The sequence below is a fragment of the Asparagus officinalis genome, chromosome 8, assembly GCF_001876935.1.
Source record: "Asparagus officinalis chromosome 8, Aspof.V1, whole genome shotgun sequence".
NCBI lineage: Eukaryota > Viridiplantae > Streptophyta > Magnoliopsida > Asparagales > Asparagaceae > Asparagus > Asparagus officinalis.
The window spans coordinates 130,550,203-130,575,816 of NC_033801.1; the positions used below are offsets into that span (position 1 = coordinate 130,550,203).

At 39.2% G+C, this 25,614-nt stretch overlaps 4 protein-coding genes and 1 pseudogene across 6 annotated transcripts in view; 3 read left to right on the top strand and 2 right to left on the bottom strand.

The window, feature by feature from the left end:
* LOC109822863 (probable serine/threonine-protein kinase BSK3) lies at positions 944 to 5,655 on the top strand. Its single transcript, XM_020389125.1, has 10 exons — positions 944 to 1,031; positions 1,121 to 1,344; positions 1,444 to 1,579; positions 1,952 to 2,085; positions 2,177 to 2,282; positions 2,800 to 2,885; positions 3,550 to 3,738; positions 4,291 to 4,455; positions 4,930 to 5,043; positions 5,215 to 5,655. The coding sequence occupies exons 1-10, from the start codon at positions 944 to 946 to the stop codon at positions 5,458 to 5,460; spliced, it is 1,488 nt and encodes a 495-aa protein (XP_020244714.1). The 3' UTR covers positions 5,461 to 5,655.
* On the top strand, positions 6,567 to 11,284 carry LOC109820137 (mitochondrial substrate carrier family protein B-like). 3 transcript variants are annotated; one of them, XM_020386228.1, is made up of 7 exons: positions 6,567 to 6,901; positions 7,136 to 7,312; positions 7,393 to 7,542; positions 9,260 to 9,361; positions 9,438 to 9,508; positions 9,620 to 9,687; positions 10,464 to 10,974. In XM_020386228.1, the coding sequence occupies exons 1-7, from the start codon at positions 6,710 to 6,712 to the stop codon at positions 10,511 to 10,513; spliced, it is 810 nt and encodes a 269-aa protein (XP_020241817.1). In that variant the 5' UTR covers positions 6,567 to 6,709; the 3' UTR covers positions 10,514 to 10,974. The 3 variants fall into 3 exon arrangements, with proteins under 3 accessions (XP_020241817.1, XP_020241818.1, XP_020241816.1); XM_020386229.1 differs by having other exon boundaries at positions 6,569 to 6,901; positions 10,481 to 10,974; XM_020386227.1 differs by having other exon boundaries at positions 6,572 to 6,901; positions 10,786 to 11,284.
* LOC109851294 (serine/threonine-protein phosphatase PP1-like) lies at positions 13,358 to 17,706 on the top strand. Its single transcript, XM_020421354.1, has 4 exons — positions 13,358 to 13,686; positions 14,315 to 14,874; positions 14,955 to 15,178; positions 17,425 to 17,706. Exons 1-3 carry the CDS (start codon positions 13,587 to 13,589, stop codon positions 15,141 to 15,143), a joined length of 849 nt encoding a protein of 282 aa, XP_020276943.1. The 5' UTR covers positions 13,358 to 13,586; the 3' UTR covers positions 15,144 to 15,178; positions 17,425 to 17,706.
* LOC109851293 lies at positions 18,683 to 21,308 on the bottom strand (annotated as a pseudogene).
* LOC109820191 (protection of telomeres protein 1a-like) overlaps positions 21,777 to 25,614 on the bottom strand; it is a 6,801-nt gene continuing 2,963 nt past the window's right edge. The window contains exons 4-10 of the mRNA XM_020386294.1: positions 25,073 to 25,134; positions 24,887 to 24,978; positions 24,088 to 24,366; positions 23,925 to 24,001; positions 23,021 to 23,076; positions 22,407 to 22,559; positions 21,777 to 22,311 (exon numbers count right to left, since the gene is read on the bottom strand). Coding sequence (XP_020241883.1) covers positions 22,009 to 22,311; positions 22,407 to 22,559; positions 23,021 to 23,076; positions 23,925 to 24,001; positions 24,088 to 24,366; positions 24,887 to 24,978; positions 25,073 to 25,134 — 1,022 coding nt within the window. The 3' untranslated portion in view covers positions 21,777 to 22,008. The remainder of the gene's footprint in view (positions 22,312 to 22,406; positions 22,560 to 23,020; positions 23,077 to 23,924; positions 24,002 to 24,087; positions 24,367 to 24,886; positions 24,979 to 25,072; positions 25,135 to 25,614) is intronic.

Sequence of the window (25,614 nt, forward strand, 5' to 3'; positions counted from 1 at the left end):
GCTGTTCCTCTCTCCTCTCTGCAGCAGTTGTATGAAAAGTGTAATGATTTTGTTCCTAGTAATTAAAAAGTCGGAAGACCAAATCCAACAAAGGAACAACACGTAATAGGCTGGGCGTCATTAATTATGGGATGCATTAAAGAGGAACATGCATGATTTTTTTTTTTTTGATAGTGCTTTGCCTTCTTTATGTAGCCTCACGGGTTTCTCCTGTACTCGGTCAATAAAAAGCTAGTGACAGATTATTATGTTCCTAAATGCAGTCGATAAACCTACATACAAATGCTTAAAAGCCATATTAACCAATAAACGTAATTATATGAAAATTTTTTTAAGGACTCAAAATATGGGACCAACAGGAGGGACATGTGAAGTGTCATCCTCTTATTGCATAATAAGTTGACCATCATTACCTCACATGTCCCCGTTGTTGGTCCCATATTTTAGGTCAATGTAGCAAAACTCATTGTAACATCTGCTTTCTAGAATAATATGGATGTTAATCTTAATAAGTCAACAATCCTCATCTTTGTTTGAAAGGAAACAAATATAAACACGGCAGCGTTTTTAACGTCTAGCTTTGGCTAATTAATTTGTCTGTGAATCTGCGTTGACCAGAGAGAACAACATCTTTGACTGGTAGCTTGCAATTTTAATTCTTTTTGCTTAATAATAAATATTTAAGATAGGAAAAGAAAATTCTAATAAAAAAAGAGATAGAAAACTCAACTCGAGAGCTAAAGCAGAGGGCATTCAAGATTTGTAGCATAAAAGGGGGAAAACATGACAGTCTGTGCAATAAATTATATAAAAAGTTGATAAAATATTTAAAAAGAAAGGAAAAAGAGAAAAATCTTGGATCTATAACTCCACTCATCACTTCACTCTGCTACTACAAGTCTTGAAGAGGAGGAGGAAGAAGAAGAAGCTGAGATCAAAATCAATGGGAGGTCGTTGCTCAAGATTCTCCATTTGTTGGTGGGGATCTCATCACTTGAGGAGCTCTTCAGTCCTCGAATCCGACGATTACGGTACTTCATCGATCGATTCATCGCTTTCCCCTTTTAATTCCCTTCGTTTTTGCCTAAAGTTTGTTTTTTTTTTCATTCGATTTTTGTAGAACACGGGGGGAAATCCGATCGTAATGCTCTCCCGCAATTTTCCGAGTTCAGCCTCGATGAGCTCAGATCGGCCACCGACAATTTCTCGCCGGAAAATATCGTCTCCGAGCACGGGGAGAAGGCTCCGAACGTTGTTTACAAAGCTCAGCTCTTTGACGGCGGCCGCATTGTCGCCGTCAAGAGATTCAACAAGTCGGCGTGGCCGGATTCTCGTCAATTTCTCGTCCGTCCATTTTCTCTCTCTCTCTCTCTCTCTCTCTCTTTTCGGGGGGCGTTTTTTGGTTGTTGATCTGATGTTGTTGATGATGAGTTGTTGATGCAGGAGGAGGCGAGGTCGGTTGGTCAGCTGAGGAGCGAGAGGTTGGCGAATCTAATAGGGTGTTGCTGCGAGAGAGATGAGAGGCTTCTTGTTGCTGAGTTTATGCCTCATGAAACCCTAGCCAAACATCTTTTCCACTGTAAGTGTCTAGATTTCTAATTTTTAGTATGGAATCATATTTAAGTTATGAACAGCGAAGAACACTAAATAGCACTAGTTAGTAGAAATGGTAAGTTTGTAGTTAATCTGGGGGGCAAATTACAAGGATAAAACAACAGTTTAACTAAACGTAGGAGAAAACCAAAATAATTGAACAAGATGGAAAATTGAGATTCACCTAGCATGCCCGAAAAACTTGGGATAAAGGGCTTTCTGCTTGTGGTTGTCATTGGATTTTGAGTAACCCTCCAGACATAAATGAACAAACTTCTGGGAAGCTTGATTGTTTTTGAGTTTATTGAATTTGTTGATATTGTTTTTGATGGGGGATTTTCGTGTGAAACTGGAGCAGGGGATACACAGCCCATGAGTTGGGCGATGAGGATAAGGGTGGCATTGTACTTGGCACAGGCGCTGGAGTACTGTGGGAGTAAAGGCCGGGCGTTGTACCATGATCTCAATGCCTATAGAGTTCTCTTTGATATGGTAATATTTTTGTTTAGTTCTAAGGCTGTTGATTAGTGGTGATATTTTTTAAAAGGATGTAGGTTTTGATAGCATGGAGTTATTTTTGTAGGATGGAAATCCGAGGTTGTCTTGTTTCGGTCTGATGAAGAATAGCAGAGATGGGAAGAGCTATAGTACCAATCTGGCATTTACACCTCCAGAATATCTCAGGACAGGTATATTTTCAGAAGGCCATAGAAGTGAGTTTGAATGGTTGCTTGCCAGCAATGTTTGCTTTCTTCACTCCGTGCTAGCTCTTCGTTCATTTGCCTGGCAGGAATACGTTATGAAACCTCCATCATTAATATAGTTCTGATGTAATAGATATCAATAGCTGCCAATCTCTTGTAGTTTGGTGGGAGACCTCTTGTGTTCGTTCCACATGCCCCTCAAAAATGGTCTTATAAGAGTCCATGGATTTTTGTTTATTGTGACAAATGAAAAAACAATCGTGAAGTTACATATGTTTTCCTTTTGCTTTCCATATATAGAGAAGGAATAGGATGTTGCTCCCTTTATATGTGCTACCCCTTATTTTCCCCCTGCAAGTGGCTTAGTAATTCTTTCCTAATTTTCTATGTAAACTCAGTTCTCAGTAGTGAGGTTGTGCTATCATGTGTCGAATCTTAGATTTATTGGTAATACCTCAAATATATAAAACCATATTGATTTCTTGTTGCGTCAATTTTGCAGGAAGAGTGACACCGGAGAGTGTGGTGTACAGCTTTGGCACTCTATTGCTTGACCTTCTTAGTGGGAAGCACATTCCTCCTAGTCATGTAAGTTTTTACACAGAAAAGTAATATGATCTTACTAATTTTCTAGGGAGCTAATTCATATTTAATGAATCGACCTCTTTACTTATCCTCTGCTTTCTTCAATGTCCGCAATACACACACACACACACACACTCTCGCGCGTGCACACACACATATAGAGTTGTTACTTATGCTTGTGCATGTTCCTTATGGGACCAAAAAATGAGTGTTGTATGTAGACATTGCTTCCTTCGAATTGTACCTTTAGAGTTTATAGACTAAACACGTTATACTTAAGGCTCTTAAATTTTTTTATTTGTCACATATATCACATGGTTATAAAGGCATTTTACTTGTCTCCTTACATGGTAATGCATAAAATGCTTGGACCCAATTAACAAACGGGTCGGGTTTGTCTTATTTTTGCAATTGATAGTGGATCCAAGTTAATTTTGCACCATGCCCTCCACAAATCATAGTGCTACACATGAGCGCACGCACACGCACATGGAGAGACCATCTCGTGGTTTGTATGTGAATATTACTAACAATTACTGTTGTATCAAACAATTTTAGGATACTTTGCGACTATAATAATATTTCATTCAACTTCCAGTATCATGTATCTAAAGATTGTAGTAGCTAACTTCGCCTTTTTCATTTCACATGAATCCTTTTGCGACAGGCACTTGACCTAATACGTGGTAAAAATTTTCAAATGCTGCTGGACTCCTGTCTGGAAGGCCACTTCTCAAATGATGATGGAACTGACTTGGTTCGGTTAGCTTCTCGATGCTTGCAATTTGAAGCACGTGAGAGGCCAAATGCGAAATCGCTGGTCACTGCCCTTACATCACTTCAAAAAGAAGCTGAGGTAAAATTCATTAAGTACTCTTTTTCTTTATTTTTTTTGTGCATCTTGTTTAAAGCTTAATTTTAGTTTATGGTAAATTTGAAGACATTCCACTGGCAACTGTGTAATTGTTTCCTCTTTACCCTTCATTTGATAAACATCTAAGTAGTCTTTTATGCTTCATCTTTCGAGTTTCTTGGTCTGATGAAGTGTAATTTGTGTAACGTTTTCATGCACTTTTCTTTTCATGTAAGTCTATTGCAAGGGCTTAATAAATCTGTTACACAGTAAGTCTATTGCAAGGGCTTAATAAATCTGTTACACAGTACCTAAGCCCAATTGGATGTACCTTCCTGTTGTAACATTAGACTTTTTACCTTACAAAAATAAAAATTGAATCAAGAAATGCTTCCAACCAATATGACAAATTCTCCCTAATCATTTTTTCTCTTTTACCATCCACTCGACCATTTCCATTCAGATCCTCTTGGTTTACATTAGGATATCTTGTTTTGAAGTTTGATATCCTTTTGCAGGTTTTGTTGTTAACATGTTTTTAATGTCTTTTTTTAGGTACCATCATATATATTGATGGGCATTCCTCGCGAGTCCTCAGCTTCATTGCAACAAAAACCATTATCTCCTCTTGGTGAAGCTTGTTCCAGAGGGGACCTCACAGCTATACATGAAATATTAGAGAAAGTTGGATACAAGGATGACGAGGGAATAGCCAATGAGGTAATTAAAAAAAAAGAAAAAAAAGAAAAAGACCATCTTCCTACTTTGTTCCATTTCGTTGCGTCTCCAGGTGCTTGCATATTTGTATTAGTGCGCTCGCGTGTGCATTCTTGTACTTGTCATGTGCGTCTGTGATACCAAGGTGTTCATCTGAGAAGTAGTCTCGCAATCAATCATGCAGTCATCAAATTGTGACTTGAATAGTTCTGCCTCCACCTAATAAGCACTAGAGATTCTGAAGAACTGTTAAATGTATCCTATATCAGTTATATTAGATACTGCATTTCTGCACCTAACACTTTATACAATCATGAAATTCCACATATCCATTTAGGTCTCATGTGGTTTAAGTTGTTCTCGACTGGTAATTTACGTAGTTCTTGTAGAAGGATTGGCAACACATTTGTCAGTTTCAACCTTCTTTCCTTTCTTGAAAGTATAAGAATTTATGTTTGAGTTATTGTTCATGTGCAGCTATCGTTCCAGATGTGGACCAACCAGATGCAGGACACTTTGAACTCTAAGAAGCACGGAGATAGTGCTTTTCGAGCTAAAGACTTCGGAACTGCAATTGATTATTATACGCAGGTTGGTCAAAGTGACTCGGAATGAGTTAAAATTGGGATAAAACCAGAACCTGCTGCCTGATTGTTTTTTATTGCAACAGTAGAACCTAGTCATTTTTCTCCCATGTTTATATGATGAGCTTTTCAAATATTGGAAGGAAACTGATTGGTGTTTTTTATTTTCTTTCTGCAGTTTATTGATTGTGGAACTATGATATCTCCAACTGTATTTGCACGGCGATGTTTATGCTACTTGATGAATGATATGTCACAAGAAGCTTTAGGTGACGCAATGCAAGCACAGGTCATATCACCCGAGTGGCCTACTGCATATTATCTCCAAGCAGCTTCACTCTCGAGTCTCGGTATGGACAGGGATGCTCAAGAAATTCTCAAGGAGGGGACTAGTCTCGAAACCAAATGGAACAGTAGAAACTGAATTATAAAGCTTTAATGTTGTCTGCCTCAATTTCTCTCTTTTGGTGTTCCCGTGTATCTAATTCCAATTTAATCCAAGTCATCTTGTTGCCTGTTCTTTTGGTGGTGTTGATATGATCTTGCAGTGTTATGTAAGGCCAAATAGTGAAATACACTGATATTTGAATAGAAGCAGGTTCTCTCAATTCTTTACTCACCAAGTGGGTGCAAATTCAGTTGTGTCTCTTTACCGCGTGGTTTAAGTTGGCTGATATTCTTTCGTTCTTGGTCAAGCAACCAGGTCGCTTCAATAAAAACATTCCCAGATTCGTAGGTACATAATGTGATTAATGACGCAGGAGATAAGATTTGCTCAATAGAAGTTTTACTTAATTGAGTATTCAGTACGATGAGCTCGTCGCATGTAGTACATGTTTCGCATTGGTCTGTTACTGTAACCAAGCTGCTGACTAACCCAGTTGGTTACCTGCAACGTGAGAGATAACCAGCAAAAGATCATCGGTTGACATGGAGAGGCGGGAAAAAAAACAGGTTCAAAGTTCAGGAAAGCCTCGATGCAGGGAGGATCGCAGGGGAACGTGAGACATGTAAATTCTGGAACCAGAGCAAACCCTATAGGTTCAGAATCATTGGATTTGCTTATCGACATCCAGTTTATTCAATTTGGGAGCCTGTACTCATGGCACAAAAAGGAACTGATGATCGAGTATTATCAAGTCAAAACTTCCATCAAAATGTGACCGTTGTATTCAAAGATCTACAAATAGTAACTCATTTTTTCTGTAAGCTTTTGTGACGAGAACAACGCAGACCGTCCAAGTTAGTATGAGGCATGCTGATTGTGATTATGGGATTTCAGCGTGGTTGCCATAATGTGGGAAATTTGAGGGAGCATAATAATTGTAGAGCGTTTAATAAAAACCCAAGCGTCTTTTAAGCAGTGAGTCTAAAATGCTTCGATATTTGTATATTTGTTCCAGAATATTTCAAACCGGGCAAAAAGAATATTCTCTCTAATGTGCGCTTAGATTCTGGGCCCATAACTTGCTCCGTTTACGGTGCCTCGCGCACAGCCCATCGTGTTCCCTGCCGGGCTCTCAATCCTCGCCCTTAACATCTCCCATCGACGACACGTAAAAAATTCCCGCGAGACAACGTACCGAATAACTGGGAAAAATCGAGCCTTTTTGCATTTGAGCTAGGGTTTCGAGGGTCTCGAAGGAATCGAGGGTTGGAACCCACAGAACGCGATGCAGACGGAGGCAACGGTTGGCGATAGGGCTCTAAGCTCCGCCCATGGAGGCGGCGGTCTTAAATACTCGGCGCGCAATCAGCAACAGGCTCAGATCGGGACGGTTACCAATCTCTTGGCCGGAGGAGTCGCCGGAGCTGTGAGCAAAACTTGCACTGCTCCGCTCGCTCGCCTCACCATCCTCTTTCAGGTATAAAGATTCGTTCTTGGTGATTAACGCCTAGGTCTCAATTATAAGCCTGAAAATGCACCGCTCTCTACTTTGTATTAGATTGATAGGGGAAGAGTCAGTTGTATCTTGGGGGGAAATATACTGTTTTTAGTGTAAATTTATTCAACTGGGCGATTAGTTGCAATTGGTTACTGGATATTTCAGTCAAGTCTTTTAGAGATAGATTAAGGCCTGATCACTCATCTTCTTCAGGTGCAAGGGATGCACGCCGATGCTGTGGCTCTAAGAAATGCTAGTATATGGCGCGAGGCTTCGCGAATTGCTTGTGAAGAAGGGTTTAGAGCTTTCTGGAGAGGAAACTTGGTCACGATTGCTCATCGGTTGCCTTACTCTTCCATCAGCTTTTATGCTTACGAACGCTACAAAAATGTAAGAACATTGAAAAGTTTTTAGCCAGATATCTACGGTGTTGAGCTTCTTACTAATTTTCAGAACTGTGTTTCTTGCAGTTGTTACAACTGGTACCGGGATTTGACAGGCATAAGGATTACGTAAGCGCGGATGTCGGCGTGCGATTGGTAGGCGGTGGTCTTGCAGGAATAACAGCGGCATCCATCACATATCCGTTAGACCTTGTGAGAACACGTCTTGCAGCTCAGGTGATCACATCATTTCCATGCTAGGTTAAGGCTATTCGTTTGTTTCAGTTTATTCATCCACCAGATGTTTATGCTTTCCTATGGTTATTTTTCTCATTATTTGTTTGAAACTTGTAACGAATATCTGTTATGGGTGGCGTCACTCATATGTCTGTCTCCAGAACTCTTTAACCTTTTCTTTTATTGATTGATTTCTCGGCATATGGTGAATTTCATTACGTATAGTTACCTTTCATGAGTCTTCTTTAGTGTACGACGGTCCGCTGCTTATATAGGATATACAATTAAACAATATTGCTAGATTTTTGGTACACATGGAATCTTAAAATAGCTTAAAATTTACATGCATTCCTTTCTTCTGTCAGTATAGATCTCTATACGCACGCACATCCCCACCCACACATGCACGCACACAAGAATACACACATATATCTATGTACTCACACACAAACACACACACACACACACGTGCCACACTCCAAACCAACATAAGTGTTAATTAATTATATAATGAAGGGACGTGACATTCGGCTACAAATTCTTTACGTGTCTGTATTCCAGAATTGTTTTTAGTTGTAGTAGCAAACTATGTGCTGCCATTGTATTCTTAAACTAGTTTCTTGGTAACCTTGAATTTCATATTGTGATATACAATACCTTAGACTCATTGCCACAAACTTGTTACGACATATGGCCCCATAGTTGGTTTTTCAAGCTGCTTCTTTTAGCGAAATACTCTTGCTTAATATCTTTATTACCTACTTACCTAGTTTGTTCTCATTTGTTTAATGCTCCTTGTAGGGTTGACACAAATGTGCCTCCCCTACATCCAGCACCACAATGAAGTGACTCCTTTCTTCTTAGTAACAAAGAGTTATCAGGTCAATTGCTGGTACTCAGTGCATATATGAATTTATTATATTTTTAAGCATATATCATTCTTCAATGTCTTGCATCAGAAGACATACCATTTTAGATTTGCATAATTGCATAGATCTTCTCTTATCCTTTGATGCACTTAATTTTTTGGATAGTCATGCTTTGGTGTGGTGCCATGACATCTTAACTAGTATGTGACCAATACCTCATTTTGGTATCAATATTGAGTTAAGAGATATAGAAAGAAAATTTGGCAGCCAACACCAAAAAAATTGGTGCTACACATTGTTGTGCTTGTACATTTAGGGTCTAAGTTAACAAAACAATTATTTACCTTTTAGTGGAAAGATTGTTTGGAACCCCATCCTCTCTCCCTATATATATTTTTTTTAAAAAGGAAGGAAATATAAGTTTTGTTGAAGGGCAATAGTAAATTGGCACATGCTTTTGGCATTCTCCACAAACCATACTAAACGCGCAAAAAAAGGCAACAACAACTATATAGGAGTAACATGTTCACATTCGTACAATTATCAAATTATTTTACAAAGAATATACATGGTTGCAACTATATCCAGTAAAACATATCTACAAGTACGATTACCTCATAGAGTGCTTGTTAGATAAACACAGTATATATTTGTTTCAGAATTCTGGTTTGGATCATCCATGTCCAATATGAAAATGGAACTACCTTTGAATCGCACCCCTTATGTTGGATCAAACCTTTACGTTTCACAAATGTAAAATCTGAGGGCTTCGATTGGATTATTGACTCTTGCTTCTGTAACATCATCTTTGATTGCATGCCTGATCTCTTATGATCTGAATTTTGCAGACCAAGAAAATATACTATAGAGGTATTTCACACGCACTCTATTCCATTTCCAGAGATGAAGGTATCAGAGGATTATATAAAGGTCTTGGACCAACACTACTGGTAGAGTTCAGAGTCAATACAACTCGTCTTTTCCTGTTATGTATCTTTGTTGACATTAATATCTGGAAAACCGTAGGGTGTTGGACCCAGTATAGCAATTAGCTTCTCTGTTTATGAGACTCTGAGATCCTTTTGGCAATTCGAAAGGTAAATGACAGTTTTTCTATTAAGGTGTCCATGTTCCTTATTGCTGAGGATTGACTTATTTTCACCATATAGTCGCAGCTAACATGTGAATTTTGATTCTTTGCTTGGCAGGCCACATGATTCTGCAGTCCTGGTTAGCTTAACTTGTGGAAGTCTTTCTGGCATTGCGGCATCAACTGGTATGTAACTGAAATTGTGATAAATGAACTGCATAGGCTCAGTATGTTAAATGTGATACGGATTTTATCTCTCCTCTAGGCGTTGGATAACTTGGATCGCTAATATATGATGTGGGTTTGGATGGCCATGAAATCACAACACACTTGTTAACACCGATTCTATCATTCACTTAGTAGATTCTTTCATAATTTTTTTCCTTAAATATTTCCTCTCTTTGGTTTATATTATTATATTAGAAATATCGGAGTCATAGAACATGGGTGTCCAAATATCGTGTTTTGAGAGAGAAACCTCCCTAATGGGGTCTGTTGCTTGTAAATGGCAATGTTACATTAAACGTTGGGCGCTTCTAGGCGTCAGACTTGGCGCCTAGCGCTTAGTCGCCTAGGCGGACGCCTAAGCGGTTTCTGGGCATTTTTTTCTTTCTTCATTTAAGTGGTGATCGATGAGGTTTTGCTAAAGGTCGGAGGAGGTAGTGAAGGTGTTCATATTTGGAGGTTAATGGAGTTTGGAGGATGTGTAGACTACGACACATAAAATCACAATCAATGCCTACAGGGTGCAATCCACGTAAGCAGACAATGCTCTCCTAAACGCTCGTAAAATCTAGGTGGGCAGTCGAAATACTGCCTAGGCGCTAGGCGCTAGTTAGGCGGCCTAGGTACCGCCTAGGCCTAGGCGTACGCCTAAGCGAACTAGGCGGATGTTTTTTAAAATAGTGGTAAATGGTAAATGATTAATTTGGGGGTTTTTCTCTATCTCAAGGACATTTTAGTTATTTGCCATCTACAGGTAGCGATCCGTGAGGAAAAGTTGAAAGTTTAGAGGGGTTATGTGAGACACACCAAAGTCTATGGGAGTTTAGTGGAATAAACAAAGCTCAGTTCAGTGGGTTTCGTGGAAAACGCTTCGAAGTTCAAAGGGGGTTTCTGAAACTTACCCTTTGTATTATAGTAACTTTTGTTTGATTGATAATGAACCTAAGAACTAAGAAGTTCATGTGAGCTTGGCTCTCCATCAGGTCATGTAGGATAAAATGTTAATGGTACTTTTATTTTTTAAAACTATCATGCTGACTTCTGATCTATATTTCTCAGTGACGTTCCCATTGGATCTTGTGAGGCGACGAATACAGTTGGAAGGTGCCGCTGGAAGAGCTCGGGTCTACAACTCGGGTTTATTTGGTGCGTTTGGCCACATAATCAAATACGAAGGCTTTCGTGGTCTGTACAGGGGAATCTTGCCTGAGTACTATAAAGTTGTCCCCGGTGTTGGTATTGTTTTCATGACATATGAGATACTCAAATCCTGCTTGTCTGGCCTTGCTGATCGATGTTAGGATATTTTCCTTGTTCACAGCGTTTAGATGAATAGGACAATTTTGTTGTTTCAGTGAGTATTTATATGGTGGCAAGTTTTGTGGCTGCTGCCAGCAACGTATTCTCATGTCTTGTATAGGTAGAAACCATCAATCTCAAAAGCGTAACGCATTCATGTTACTTAGATTTTTCCGCTCAGCTATAGGTTTGATGCCATTCTCTTGTACGTGACATTTAATTGTCTTTCATACAGGACTAAATTGGTTTCTTTGTTGCCGATGTACTTCTTATTTGAGAACACAACTTCTTTTGGAATCCATTATCTGTAGTAGGTGCATGATGATGTGTTGCCCGCATCACAGTATCTCAATATCTTCATGAGAACAGGCGGCGGAAAGTACTGCAGTGACTCTTCGCTTGTGAGAATTCGTTTTTTGGTACGATTGTAGGAAATTTGCAGGTTGCATGTCAGGTTTAACACTTTCTTTAGTGTGAACACCGTGCAAAGCACGACATGTTTTTTTCCTCGCTACAGAAATCCCGGTTTTCACCGCTACAGTATTAAAAAATACAGTATCCACTTTCACGTTTGCTACAGTAATAATGCTAAAAATGTTAATATAGTATTTACTGTAGCATCAATAGTGACTCTTGGGTTCTACCATTTGTATAGAGGAGTAGATTATCCGAAACATGGGGACTTGGCAAGCTTGTGGCCTCCAAAGAGATGAGATTTGGTCCTGCGTTCGAACACCCCAGCCGCCAAGAAAACCCCATGGGGGAGGGCCGAGGGGCCATCTTAATTCCGTTCCCACCCCCTCCGGTTCGACCCTGGTATCGGGGGAGGAGGCAGCTTTATAGCTTGCCCCCCAATCCGCATATGCACATTGTTTTCAACCATTTTTTCCATGGCTGTATCCTGAAAACTGTAACGCCCCGCTCCGGAATCCCGGAGTCGGTACGCTATTAGATCTGATGGACTGGCCTCACAAACCATCACATGTCTTTTCAGCACGTTTTGTCCTCACTCACGCGCTCCCTGGAAAACTTCCCAGAGGGTCACCCATCCTAGAATTTCTCCAGGCCAAGCACGCTTAACTTTGGAGTTTCTAAGAGTTGGGTTCCCGAAAAGAAGATGCATCTTGGTGGTATGAGTATTCCAATCAAATCTATCAATTCTAATCACATCACCCTCTCAAGGGTTGGGGTATTACATACTCCCCCACTTAAACTCACAACGTCCTCGTTGTGCCAAATCATATCATCCAAGACCGTACCATCCGTGTGAGATTCTAGAGGTGGCTCCTACGGCCTCAAGAGGTGGCTCACGCCCTCTCGACGTAGCACTTTTGCGCCGCATAGCACTTAGCTCTCACAATTCCGGTTGGCTTTGCTCTGATACCATTTGTAACGCCCCGCTCCGGAATTCCGGAGTCGGTACGCTATTAGATCTGATGGACTGGCCTCACAAACCACCACATGTCTTTTCAGCACGTTTTGTCCTCACTCACGCACTCCCTGGAAAACTTTCCAGAGGGTCACCCATCCTAGAATTTCTCCAGGCCAAGCACGCTTAACTTTGAAGTTTCTAAGAGTTGGGTTCCCGAAAAGAAGATGCATCTTGGTGGTATGAGTATTCCAATCAAATCTATCAATACTAATCACATCACCCTCTCAAGAGTTGGGGTATTACAAAAACTACTTGTACGTGCATCATCTTTGGCTGCTGTATTTTGGATGAAAATGGATTTTCCCGGTTTAATTTCGTACGGTCAAAGAGGAAGTCGAGATCATATTAGCTCTGAATGTTGTGCTCGTGCTCTCCCTGTAGACTGATAAAATTTGACTCGTGCAGATGACAGTTCAGCTTCACCCAGTTTGCTGAGTTTACGTCGAATAAAAAGGATGTGATAAAAGCTGTATAAGATTTTTTTTCCCTTTCTCCTCTGTCCTTTTTTACCTATGGACTCGTAGCTACAAACTTTTAGCTACACAAAGCTTCTCACAGAAAAAGATCCATAACATAGATAAGCTTTGTTACAGGGACTTAAAATATGAGACCAACGGGGGACAAGTGAGGTGTCCCTCTTCTATTGCATAATAAGGCTTATCTTCCACGTAATTAGATTAAGTTGATTAACGAAATAAGTATTTAGAATTGAACTAAAAACAAATACATTAAATATTGGCATCTCCGCCGGCACACTCTTTATCGCTTTACAAAATTTACTCCCCGTCATGTCAACAAACAAGAAGCAGAGGCGGGACGGCTCACAAGAAGATAATAACAAATTATGACGAGGAGCAAAACGCATAAAAGACACCAGTAGAGACTAGAGAGAGAGAGAGAGAGAGAGACTAACAAAAACAAAACCGCGTCCTCATCATCCTCTTTCTTCCTCCCCCTCTTCTGCTAATCTAGGGTTTGTAATCCCCCCTCGGTCGATCGATCGATCGATCGGTCTTCATTCGGCAGCGATGGCGCGCGTGCCAACGCAAGCGATCGACCCGCGCTGCTCGACGACATCATCAGCAGGCTCCTCGAGGTTCGATCGGCGAGGCCCGGGAAGCAAGTCCAGATGTCGGAGGCCGAGATCCGCCAGCTCTGCGTCGCTTCGAAGGAGATCTTCCTCCAGCAGCCCAATCTCCTCGAGCTCGAGGCTCCGATCAAGATCTGCGGTCTGATCCTCTCCGTCCCTTTTCCGTACTTCTACACCCTTCTTCTCTTTTTTTGCCCACCCCCCCTAAAATGAAAGTAATCATTTTGCGCGTTCGGCTGTGTTCTGTTATTGATCTGATTTCGGTACCGTACTAAACTTGCATAAATCAAATAGACGCTGGTAGGATTCAGAGCAGATGATGTTTAGTTGAAATACGTGCTTGTTATTGGATGGCATCTTGTGATAGTTCTGACGTGCTTTGTCTTCTCTATCAGTGATGTAACAAATTTTGATTAATTCCTACTGTTATTGCAAAAAAAAAAAAAAACAATATAAGCAAATATCGCGACTGTTCTAATGCTCAAATCCTACAATATGGCTCACAAAACCTTAGCTTTGACCTTCTTGTGGCTGATGCTTTTGATTGTATTCATGCTACCCACTAGCTGTTGTTGAATAAATTAGCTGGGTCACTTTTGTTAAAGGATACATACATATATTAAGCTTCTTTTGATTTCCTATATCATTTTTATTGTAGAATATTGAGTGAATTGCTTGCATCTATCTATTTTGTGCTTGGCGGTAGTCATTCTCCCTTTCAAATTGTTGTTTCCAGTTTGTCTCATTTTTTCTGTCTGGATTTTCAGGTGATATTCATGGTCAATACAGTGACCTTTTAAGGCTTTTCGAATATGGAGGTTTCCCTCCTGATGCCAACTATTTATTCTTGGGCGATTATGTGGATCGAGGAAAACAAAGCTTGGAAACAATATGCCTTCTTCTTGCTTATAAGATCAAATACCCCGAGAACTTTTTTCTTCTGAGAGGAAACCATGAGTGCGCTTCTATAAACAGGATATATGGATTTTATGATGAATGTAAGCGTCGGTTTAACGTGAGACTATGGAAGGTGTTCACTGATTGCTTTAACTGTCTACCTGTAGCTGCTCTTATAGATGACAAAATATTATGCATGCATGGCGGCCTTTCCCCAGATTTGTCAAACCTGGACCAGATTAAAAGCTTACCACGTCCTACCGATGTCCCTGATACTGGTTTATTGTGTGACCTGCTTTGGTCCGATCCTGGTAGGGAAATTCAAGGATGGGGAATTAATGATAGAGGGGTTTCGTACACTTTTGGTCATGATAAAGTTGCTGAGTTCTTGACAAAGCATGATCTAGATCTTGTCTGTCGTGCACATCAGGTTAAAAACTGTTCTTACTTGTTTTGAACTTGTTGGGTAAGCCTGGGTCTTGTTTAACATTAATTTTTGAAAAAGTGCAGGTTGTGGAGGATGGTTATGAGTTCTTTGCAGATAGACAACTAGTCACTGTATTCTCAGCACCTAATTACTGTGGTGAATTTGATAATGCTGGTGCTATGATGAGTGTTGATGAAACCTTGATGTGCTCCTTTCAAATTCTAAAGCCTGCAGAAAAGAAGCCAAAATTTATGATGTCGACGAAAATATGATTATGATAAACTGTTGTCTTCTTACTCTTCCCAAGGTTAGATAACCTCTTTGTACCTTTGGCTTTTAGCTCCTTACATTATTATGATGCAATGTGTTGCCTTTTTTTCCTCAATTTGTTGAGTTGCTATCATTATATGCTATATTCGCAAGAAATATTTTCCAAACTAGCTAAAAGCAATTTTACTTTCCTTTCACGGAAGGTGTATACTGTACCATGTTAAAAAGAGAAGCGTGAGGATGGTCGGTACTAAAAGATGTTATCATGCACAATTATTTTTTTACCAGTCTTCAACCTGTATATAGAATATACAGATGCAACTTATCCTGAGAATTTGGGGTAGGATTTATTTGTTATTGTTGGTGTAGAAAAATCCCAAGTAATATCTCACCTTGTGCAAGGGGGATCATCTTTTTTGCGTCAGAGTTGTCTTGTAGTTATAGCAGGGAATCAGTGTTGCCAACTGATGTACCTTAAATAAACTGTCAATTTTCGATATCATGCCAGTCCCTATTAGTTCTAAAGCATATCCTCTATGGGAGTACTTGAATTCCTTTAGTATCACTAAGTGTGTGTGGCTCTCTAAACGGAAACATATAAGTTATGATTAAGTGTTGACATTTTCTTAACATTCAAATAAAAATTTCACCGTGCGATTGAATCATATATATTGACACATGCCGTATACGCATCTTAATATATCATGCAAACAGTCCAGAATTTTCAATATTTTAAACACTACATTCCATGCTATCTCATGTGCTAATTGAACTCAAATGCCTGTTAATTGAACTTAGAGTGCCCGAACTCACATTCGAATGGAACTGTATGCCCAGTTGTTTTAAGTTTAAACAACAGCAAAAATCCTAAAATCTGCCCATCATGAAAACAATTATTTTTCATTGTTAGCAAGTGAAAATTTGCCTTGTTACTTAAATCATGATTTCTTCTTGCTGATAAGGCTGTTATCTCTTGCTCCACTTCACTGATGCCATCTATAAAATCTGTATATTATAGTAGTATCTATTCCTTTCTTACAGGTTCTTGATGATGTGATATTATACTCGTGGTTGTTGATGGTGTTCTTTAGTATCTATTCCTTTCTTACAGGTTCTTGATGATGTGATATTATACTCGTGGTTGTTGATGGTGTTCTTGATTGGCGTGCTTTTTGTTAGTTAGATGATGTGATATTATACTCGTGGTTGTTGATGGTGTTCTTGATTGGCGTGCTTTTTGTTAGTTAGTCTTGCCAATTTCGCTTCAACAAAACTAGATTTCACTTTTTCCAAACTACTCAATTCTTTAGCTTAGCCTGTAGATTATTCTCTTTTTTATCAGAATCACCTATGCTAGTTAAGAATATTGTATCACGATCATATCTATTGTTTTGGTGAGATGTTTGGAGAAGGAAACATAGTTCAGAGAGCAATGCAACTTCTGGGATAAGATTTGTTTGAATGGTTCTTGGACTGCTATTACATCCCACTATTCACCTATTTTATTGTTCAATCTATGAAGCATTTCTTTTATTTAGGGGAGCCTCTTATTTTCTTTTTAAAAATCTGAATTGATTTGTATTGCTTGTCCAAGAACATGCATTGCTAATCATGTGTTTTTCCATTTTGTTTTCTTTGGTGTTTTCATCGAATCTAATTTGATTTTCAATCAGTTTGCCTTCTTTTGAAGATCCTAGTGTTTCATTTTTTTTCTTTTTTCTTTTTTTTTTTTGTGTCCTTTCAGCTTTACTATGTCTGTTTTTGGCTAAGGTTAGTCTAGTTTTGTTATTTTTCTGTTGTCCTATGTGGTTGAAACCTTGTTTCCTACCAGATTTTGGCATTCACAATTTTTGTTCTTTTTTAAGCCAGTTCATGAAACTTTCATACCCTTAGGCATAATGAAAGATATTAAATAGAAAAACTTGGTTTCTATCTGTACCATTCCCATACTACAGTGCATAGAAGACTGGATACCAGCAAACATTTGTTTGTTTATACCACCATATATTCTTTTTGGATCAAGTCGTCCAGTAGTTTATGAATGTGCAGCTGCATGTATTATGCTCAACCATTGGATATCGTCTTCATGAGCAACAACATACAGAACACTACTCCATTGAAGTCTTTTCTCTCTAGATACTTATATTTTAATATGACATACCTCTTGCTGGCCAGAGTTTAGCTCTTGTTTCTTATTTCCTGCATCTAATTCTTCCGTTCATCATGCTATTTGCTTTATAACTGATAGGTCCTGTAAAATGCTTGTTTCGTGACCTGTTTCAGTCCCTAGGTTCATGGAGGTGTTAGTTCGAAGATTATTGTGGAGTTACAGAGCTTTTGTCCAACCTGACTGAAAAAGAATTTTGTGCCATTGTTGTCGGCACAGTCTAAATTATCTACCTTATGTACTCAATCACTGATCAATATATTTTTGGGAGCCGAAATCTTTTGATGGGAGATGCCAGATTAATTTTCTCATGGTGTGTGTGTGTGTGTGTGTGAAACTATGATGAAGTTGTACATACATTGATTCTGTCAAGGTTGATAACTTATAAATTCCTCGTACATTTGAGAACTTTTCAGGATGAGGGACCATCAGAATGATTGATGAACTCTCCATTTCTTTCACGCCTCTTTTGGTACGGTACGGGAATGGGGTGGAATGGAATGAATGACCATTCCCGCTTCTCATTTCCCCATACCAAACATAATCATTTTTTAGAAGTTGGAGTGCCCATTTCAGAGAATTGTGGGAATGAGCATTCCAAGTGAATTGACGAGGAATGATCATTCTCATTCAAGTGAGAATTAAATTAGTTACATAAATTTCAATTACACCCCCATTAATAACAAAAATAAATCTAATTTTTTTGTCTCATTGAGCGACATAATCAGATTAATAACATAGATATGTATGAACAATTGATTAAGTTGTTTCTCCTTAGGCTTGCATGTATAGGGAAATGGATTCTAGGATAGAAACATGAAATATTGGATATTTTTATAAAGTTTAATTTTAAAAATAAAATTGTTTAGTTATTATCATTAATGTTTATTTTTATCTTTTTAAAAATCTATGTTGTTGTAAGGGCGTTATTAGAAAATAAGATTTTATTCTCACCTGTGAACTAATGATACCAAACATGGGAATCAGAATGAGATTTTCATTCCAGCTTCATTCTACATACGCACCCAATCAAGAGAATGAGAATGAGCATTCCATTCCCATATACATTCCATTCATTCTTCTATTCCATTCTCATTTGAGCCCATTTCTGCGTACCAAACGAGGTGTAAATGTCTGTAGTAACACCAGGAATCGTAGGAAGCTAAAAAACTGCAGAGATACAATGTAGTTTTATGCTGTTTAGTGAACTTCTAAGATGCAGGTGAATTTCCTGTGGACGCAAGGTAAAATGTTGGCATATAGCATATCGAAGGACCATCTCATTGATAGGTAAAGATTTTAACATTCTTTAAAAAAAAAATGTTATTCACAGATGATGGAATAATAGACTTCTACCGTGGATGTATTTCGAACTTGAAGAGTAATGCCGCAAGTATTTGAATTGGTATTTCTCTGTACACTTGCTACTATGCTTGGGTTAATAGAAGGAGAGAGAGAGAGAGAGAGAGAGAGATTGAATTCATGAAAGCTCTCTGGAAAACCCCTCAAAATTCAGAAGAGAGAGAGAGAGAGAGTCACGCGCGTAAGACCCATACAGGAAACTACGTTACTCGGCACATAACATCAGCTTCTGGGCTACAGAATCCATAGTAGGCCTCCTACTTCTCTCCTCCTCCAAACAAGAAACCGCTATTTTCACCATCACAGCTGCCTGCTCACGATTAAACTCTCCTTTCAGTCTCCCATCGACGAAATCCTCAACCCAAGATTCATCATCCCCACCCCGCAATTTCGCCTTCGCCGTCCTAACGAAGCCTGTCAGCTCCCCATCAGACACTCTACTCCCCAGCACTACATCAAGAATCACCACCCCAAAGCTATAAACGTCGGCCTTCGCGGTTATCGGAAGCCATATAACCCCTCGTCCCTCGTATCTGCGAAGTATCCGAACCAGCCCCTCCTCTCTTCGTCAACTTGGCTAATCCAAAATCAGCAACCTTGGGCTCGAAATCATCGTCCAAGAGTATGTTCTCGGGCTTCACGTCACAATGAATGATCCACTCCAAACACTCGTGATGAAGATACGCCAACGCCTTCGCCACCCCGAGCACAATCTTGAACCTTTCATGCCATCTGATACGGTTAGTGAACAGATGCTTGTCTAGCGATCCGTTTCGTACGTGTTCGTAAACCAAGAGTCTGTGCGAACCCTCTGAACAAAATCCCCACATCCTCACGAGATTCATGTGGTACGTTTTCCCTATCACGCTCACCTCAGCCCAAAACTCTTCTTCTCCCTTGATCACGTCTTCTAGCTTTTTAACCGCGACTACCCTCTTATCGTCCAAGACTCCTTTATATACCGCCCCCGAGCCTCCCCTTCCGAGTTCCTCTTTGAAATTTTGCGTCGCTCGTTTGAGCTCCTTATACGTGAATTTCTTGAACTGGCTTGATATCATCCTGTAACCTTCTTCTAGTGACGTAGGCTTCTGCTCTCTCCTGAACACGAACCACCATCCCGACGCGATGAAGAAGAACTCAGTCAAGCCGAACGCCATTAAAAACCAGTAGAAATAGTTCCATCTTGTCTTTCCGCCGCTGCTGTCGTATTTCTTTGATGAGTCCATGACACCTTCTGCTTTACTACAGTTCGGCTCATCCTCCTGAGAAATACTACTCGGACCCGATGTTCCTACACCTTTCGGAACTTTAAGGTACACGTCGCCAGGATTGTCCGGAGACGATCTCCCGTTGAAAAGTGCGCTCTTTCTATAACAGTTACCGCTCCCTACCTTATAAGTTATACCCTGACACGAGCAATCCTCTTTACAAAGCTTCTTACAATCTTTCAATGATATAGGAGGGGTCGGATTGAGATCGTAACCCCAGAAATCAGTACGAGGGAGCTTAACAAACTTCAAATTCTCAGGCTTCTCACAAACGGTGTCGAATTTCTGCTTGCAACCTTCTCTCCAGTCCAACCGATTGCTCATCTCAAAGCCTGGAGGACAAGAACACGCCGTCTTCGACTGCGTATAAGAGCAAATCCCATTCCTACCGCATAACCCGTGTATTGGGCATAACTGAGGGAAAGCTTCCCACGTAACTAGCCAACTTTTACGAGACTCGTTCAGGCTGTAGAGTCTGAGATTACCGTCATAATCCAGGGTCAATCTCCTCAAGGTGCCAGAACCGAAATCGGAAGAATTGAAACCCAACCCGTCACTCGCTAAGAAGCGCCCCTTCTCATCAAGAAGCCCATATCTACTGCTGTTGTAATTTGTCCTGCCATTCTGAAACACGTTATAATCAGGATTAGGCCAGTAGATGCTAGAGATCTCGGGTCCATCGTATATCATCGTCAGGACGTTGTTGTTGTCGAAAAGAAAACTGTAGTATCCTGAAGAAACCGATCCTCTAGCCGTTGCAGACGTCAGTTTCGTGTTTTTAGTCATCGGCTGTGTAGGGAGAAGGGTATCAGTAGGAGAATCAAAGCTCTTCCATAGAGTGTTACCATTTGGGTCGTTAATAACAAGGTTCCCCGAGTCCGAGAGCTGCAGGATCTCGGCCTGCGTTGAGCTCGTGTTGGTGCTCCAGACGACTGTTTCGTCGACATCCGTCAGAACCGCGCCTCCGTCGCCCTGAAAACTGAACCTTGATCCGTGGCCATTCACGGGGTGGTCCCGGTTTGCGGTCCAGGCGACGGTTTTGCTGATCGAATTGGTGAACCAGACCGAGAAGACGTAGGCATTCTCGCCGACTTTGTAGAAACCACAGGTGAAGGATTTGTCCGGGGAGAGTAAAACGTCCGAGCTGTCCTCGACAGAGAGAGAGGACCCTTTTGAGAGAGTGCTCTGTGATGCTGAAGTTGAAACGGATACAAACAGGGGGAGGAGGAGGAGGGAGAAGAGAAGAATAGGTTTCTTCATGAGTGATGATGATGTGGGGAGAGAGAGAGAGAGAGAGAGAGAGAGAGAGAGAGAGAGAGCCAATTTTGTGTTTGGAGCTCTGTTTGAATGCATGTAAGATGCAAGGGATCGAGTTGTATTTGGGCTGCTTCAACTTTGAACAGCTTGTAAGTCTCTTTCAAAGATGAGGTGGAGCTGGTGGCTTTTGCGGACTTTCGTTGCGTGTGGAACTCTCCTCCGTGCTTCAACTAGCAAGCGTCCCCATCTTTCTCTGGACCTCTCGGAGAAATCAAAGAAAGAAGTCGTTATTGTTGTTAGTTTTAATATAAAACTATAATCATACCATCTTCCGAATAACTTCATATAATAGTTAGTTAAGAGGGATTTAATTTAAAAATTCTGACCAGTCAAAGTCAATCTGTTCAGTATTTCCTGTTTCTGTTTGATTTTCAAACCGAGATATTTACTTGAGTTGTGATGTTGACCGTCCTTTGCAATCACATAAGTGGTGTTAACTATTTCCTATTAATTGTTTCATCAGATACCTGATAATTCACAATTTGACCTGTTCATATCCAGCAGGAAAATAGCAAGATAGCTACAAAGCTAACAGGCATTTTAACGTCAATTAATGATTATAAGTGGTGCGTTTCTCGAGCTAATTTACCAAAAAAGGTTTTTTTTTTACAAAACAACAGATGCACCTCCAACTCCAAGGTGTCTCTCTAAACTGCATTTAATTACATCACAAAAAAGCCTCCTAACCCCTAATACCTCCGTGCATATATACACCGACAAAATATCAAAACACAAGTTTTAACAACATCGTTGTCAGTCGATGATAATTGGCCTATCCGCGGTCACCCCCTCTGTTACTTCCACCTGAGCGCCGCCTTCTCCTTGAGCTTGGTCATTAACAGCATCCCCTATTAGCCTAGTTCCAAATATTTGAAACCTCATGGTCCCGACTTTATCATTTTCATCCCGATGAAACTTCCTCAAACAACACTTAACCCAAGGAGGATTCCTCAAAGCCATCTCCTTCTCTCCTGTGGGAGGGTTTCTGATGCCCAACAGTTTCATCATCTTTCTAGTTATATCATCAGCTCCCGTATCAGGCCCAATAAATTGTACCTATCATAAAGCGAGATGTAATAAGCATAAAAAAAAAAATGAGAGTTTACTAAAAAGTTCTTCGTCAAACTTTTCAACTGCTGTGGATGACTTACCCAGTCTTCTTCATAGATATAAGCATGAAGTCTTGCTGTTGGATCTTCAAGTGTTAATCGAGCACGAACAGATCTGTTGACGGAATGAAGATGTTCACCGCGCCAAGGTAAGGACGCTACCACTCTAACAACGCATTTACTGCTCAGTAGTTCCTGGTCAAATGCAATCCAATATTACACGAGGGTTTTTCATACATCAAATGGATTTGGTGATTGTTTGGGAAATTGGGATAGAGTTTAGTTCAATTAAATGACTCGAGGCAAAAATGATTCGCTACTGTACAAATACATTCATTTTATTTAATACCTCGGTCTATTGATTGGAAGAGTCAAAAAAACATGGTTGCATTAAATGATCACTTCAATAAATGTAAATCTACATGGTTTCTACTAATATTTTAGACTTGTACTTTCCTGTTCCAGTTTCTCCTTCATAACAAATATCATTATCATCAACTAAATGATAAGGAAATATTATAGCAATCCCTCTGTCAAACTATCCTCAGCTTTTCTATTGGAGTAATGCTCACTGTCAGTATTCTGATTATTTCCTTTCTTGTCATATGGATGAAATTAAACAAGACAAAGTTTATCAAGCACCAGCAACAGCAAACCTCAGAATAAATGGATTCCATCAAGGTCGAATATGGAACAGTCTCGTAGTCAGTCACTGGCATGTTTAAACAATTCAGAGAAGTATATTAGCTGTTAGCTGGTACAGTAAATTCATAAATATGCAAACAGAAAGATGTTTGAGATTCTAATGATCATTTCCAATACAATGCAAGGAAAAGGTAACTAAATTATTAAACCTTCTTGCAAACAGAAAGATGTTTGAGATTCTAATGATCATTTCCAATACTATGGTCATGATTATCTTATACAGATAACTAAATTATTTTAATTTCTCATCTACAAGGAAATTCAGATCATTTGTCAACATAATCATATTGATGGGGATCAGAGGCACCAATTGAAAGGACATTGTGGCTTGTTATATTTAATTATATCTCAAGAGCACATTTGTTTCAGTTAACAATGGCCGTGGTCATCGTGCTTATCGCTGTAATTCTATCATCATTGACGTTGAAGATATACTACACAGAACTAAATACATTTTCCTAAATAAGCTTTCAATTAGACAAGTTGCTAACAAATGTTACCCAGTTGTCCAAATATAAGCCCAAGTACAAATGCTCCAAAAATCAAATGCATGACCTTTAGAGATCTGAACTGAATCCTTAAATTGATGCAAAGCTGAAAAATACAGTATATTTTCTCTTGGTTCTCTCGGGATGGAAGTTTCATGTCATAAAAAGAGAAACTTGCGAGGGTTTACAAGTTACATGAAGAAATATTAGTTGTTACTTGTCTTAATTGTGATTCTCTCAATACATTGTCTTAATTGTGATTATCTGAATACACAGCCTCCTCATTCCTAAAGAAAATGCAATAATGCAACAACTTAAGGTAAAAATTATATTTGCAAAACACAGAAAAAGCATAAAAAATGTAAACCAGTAACGTGAGAAGTCTGCAGTGAGCATGTCAAAGGGATTTGTCCCAAGTCTGATGCCTTCCGTTCATTATAAATCCTACATAGACAACACAGAGAGCAAGAGAAGTATTTCATGTCCAAAATAATAAACTCATTATTAGCTACTAAATGCAAAGAATTTACCTCTCGCGATGTTTTACATTCTGATATTCATCAGACAAAATAAAGACTTTACTATCAGCGTTCATGACACCTATCATAATTTCTGACCGCAATTCACAAGTGACATTACAAAATTTTATCCACTGTTCACGACCTGGTACATCAAATATATGCTCAAAATCATTTGGTGCAATTACTCTGAGGACCGTCCCGATACGTGGAAATGAACTTAAAATTTCACTTGACAAAGGTGATGATTCAGGTTGCATAGGAGTAGGCGTACTCTCCTCAATATTTAGGCTGTTTTCAAAAAAATATGGGTTAGAAAATGCACCAAAAAAAGGATTAAATAAGATATCGACAAAATACCAGGAAACAATAGATATGGCTTTCCTCTGTACACAGGACGCAAACAAGAGAAAGTTGAAGGAAAGAAAGAGAATGAGATGAAAATTAAAAAGAAGAATAAGAGAAAATGACAATAACATAGTTAAAACAACAACAGTGCCTTTATCCCAAATTCTTATGGTCGGATAATGATTGATATCAGATAGAGATAAAACTTAAATTGCTAATTTGTTAAAGAGAAGCAAGCATTTGCTGATATGAGTGTGCTTACTAGAAGTTGGCATAGTAAATTACTAGAAGTTACCAATAATATCAAGTTTGATGGTTACATCTGTCATATTAACAGTTAATAATGCATATTAGATCAGTCATGTAATTAAATGTTCATAAAACATCAGTCATGTAATTAAATGTTCATAAAATAAATAAAGGTGTACATTTAATTGTAAAGAGAAATTATAGTAGTACTTACTTTGATTTAAAAGTTACAGGAGCAGTGTCGGTTCCATCCCATACATAAAGTATTAACCCATCACCACTAGGAATTCTGCAAACATGGACAACCTTTGCCATATCCAGGGGAAAATATTCTTCATTTTAAGCTTACATCTTGAGTCAAAAAGAACAAAATTAGCACATTTGAGGACAATATGCTCACCTGGCAGAGGATATCACAAACTTTCCCTTCTTCAAGCTCCTTTAAAAGTAATAAGCTAACAACTAACCAACCAAGAATACTAATCAAAATAGAATTAAAAATAGAACTAAGAGTGGAAAATATGAAGAAACTATGCCACAAAGCATTTTATCTGTCAATAAAGACAATGTCTAGCAAAAAACAACTACAAGCTCAGGAATATTAATTGAACAGTTTTCGCAACATCATGCATAACTGATTGAGGATATAGTTCTCAACATATTGAACAAAGAAAAAGGACCTGGAGCCCGCCCAATATTTTGCATAAAAGCTTTTGTCGGTTGTGCTAATGATTTCATGTCACTTGATAGTAAAAAGGGCAACGAGCAGAAGAGAAAAAAAATCTAGAGATGGATGTTCCAAAATAATTAATTGTGTGCTGACAAGAAAATCATGCTGACATATACTCCGAAAATATTACCACATGCATAAAACAAAATAAACACTTACAAGAACAAAGGTAAAAGTACAATTTTTTGGTAACAAATAGAAAAGGCCTTGTA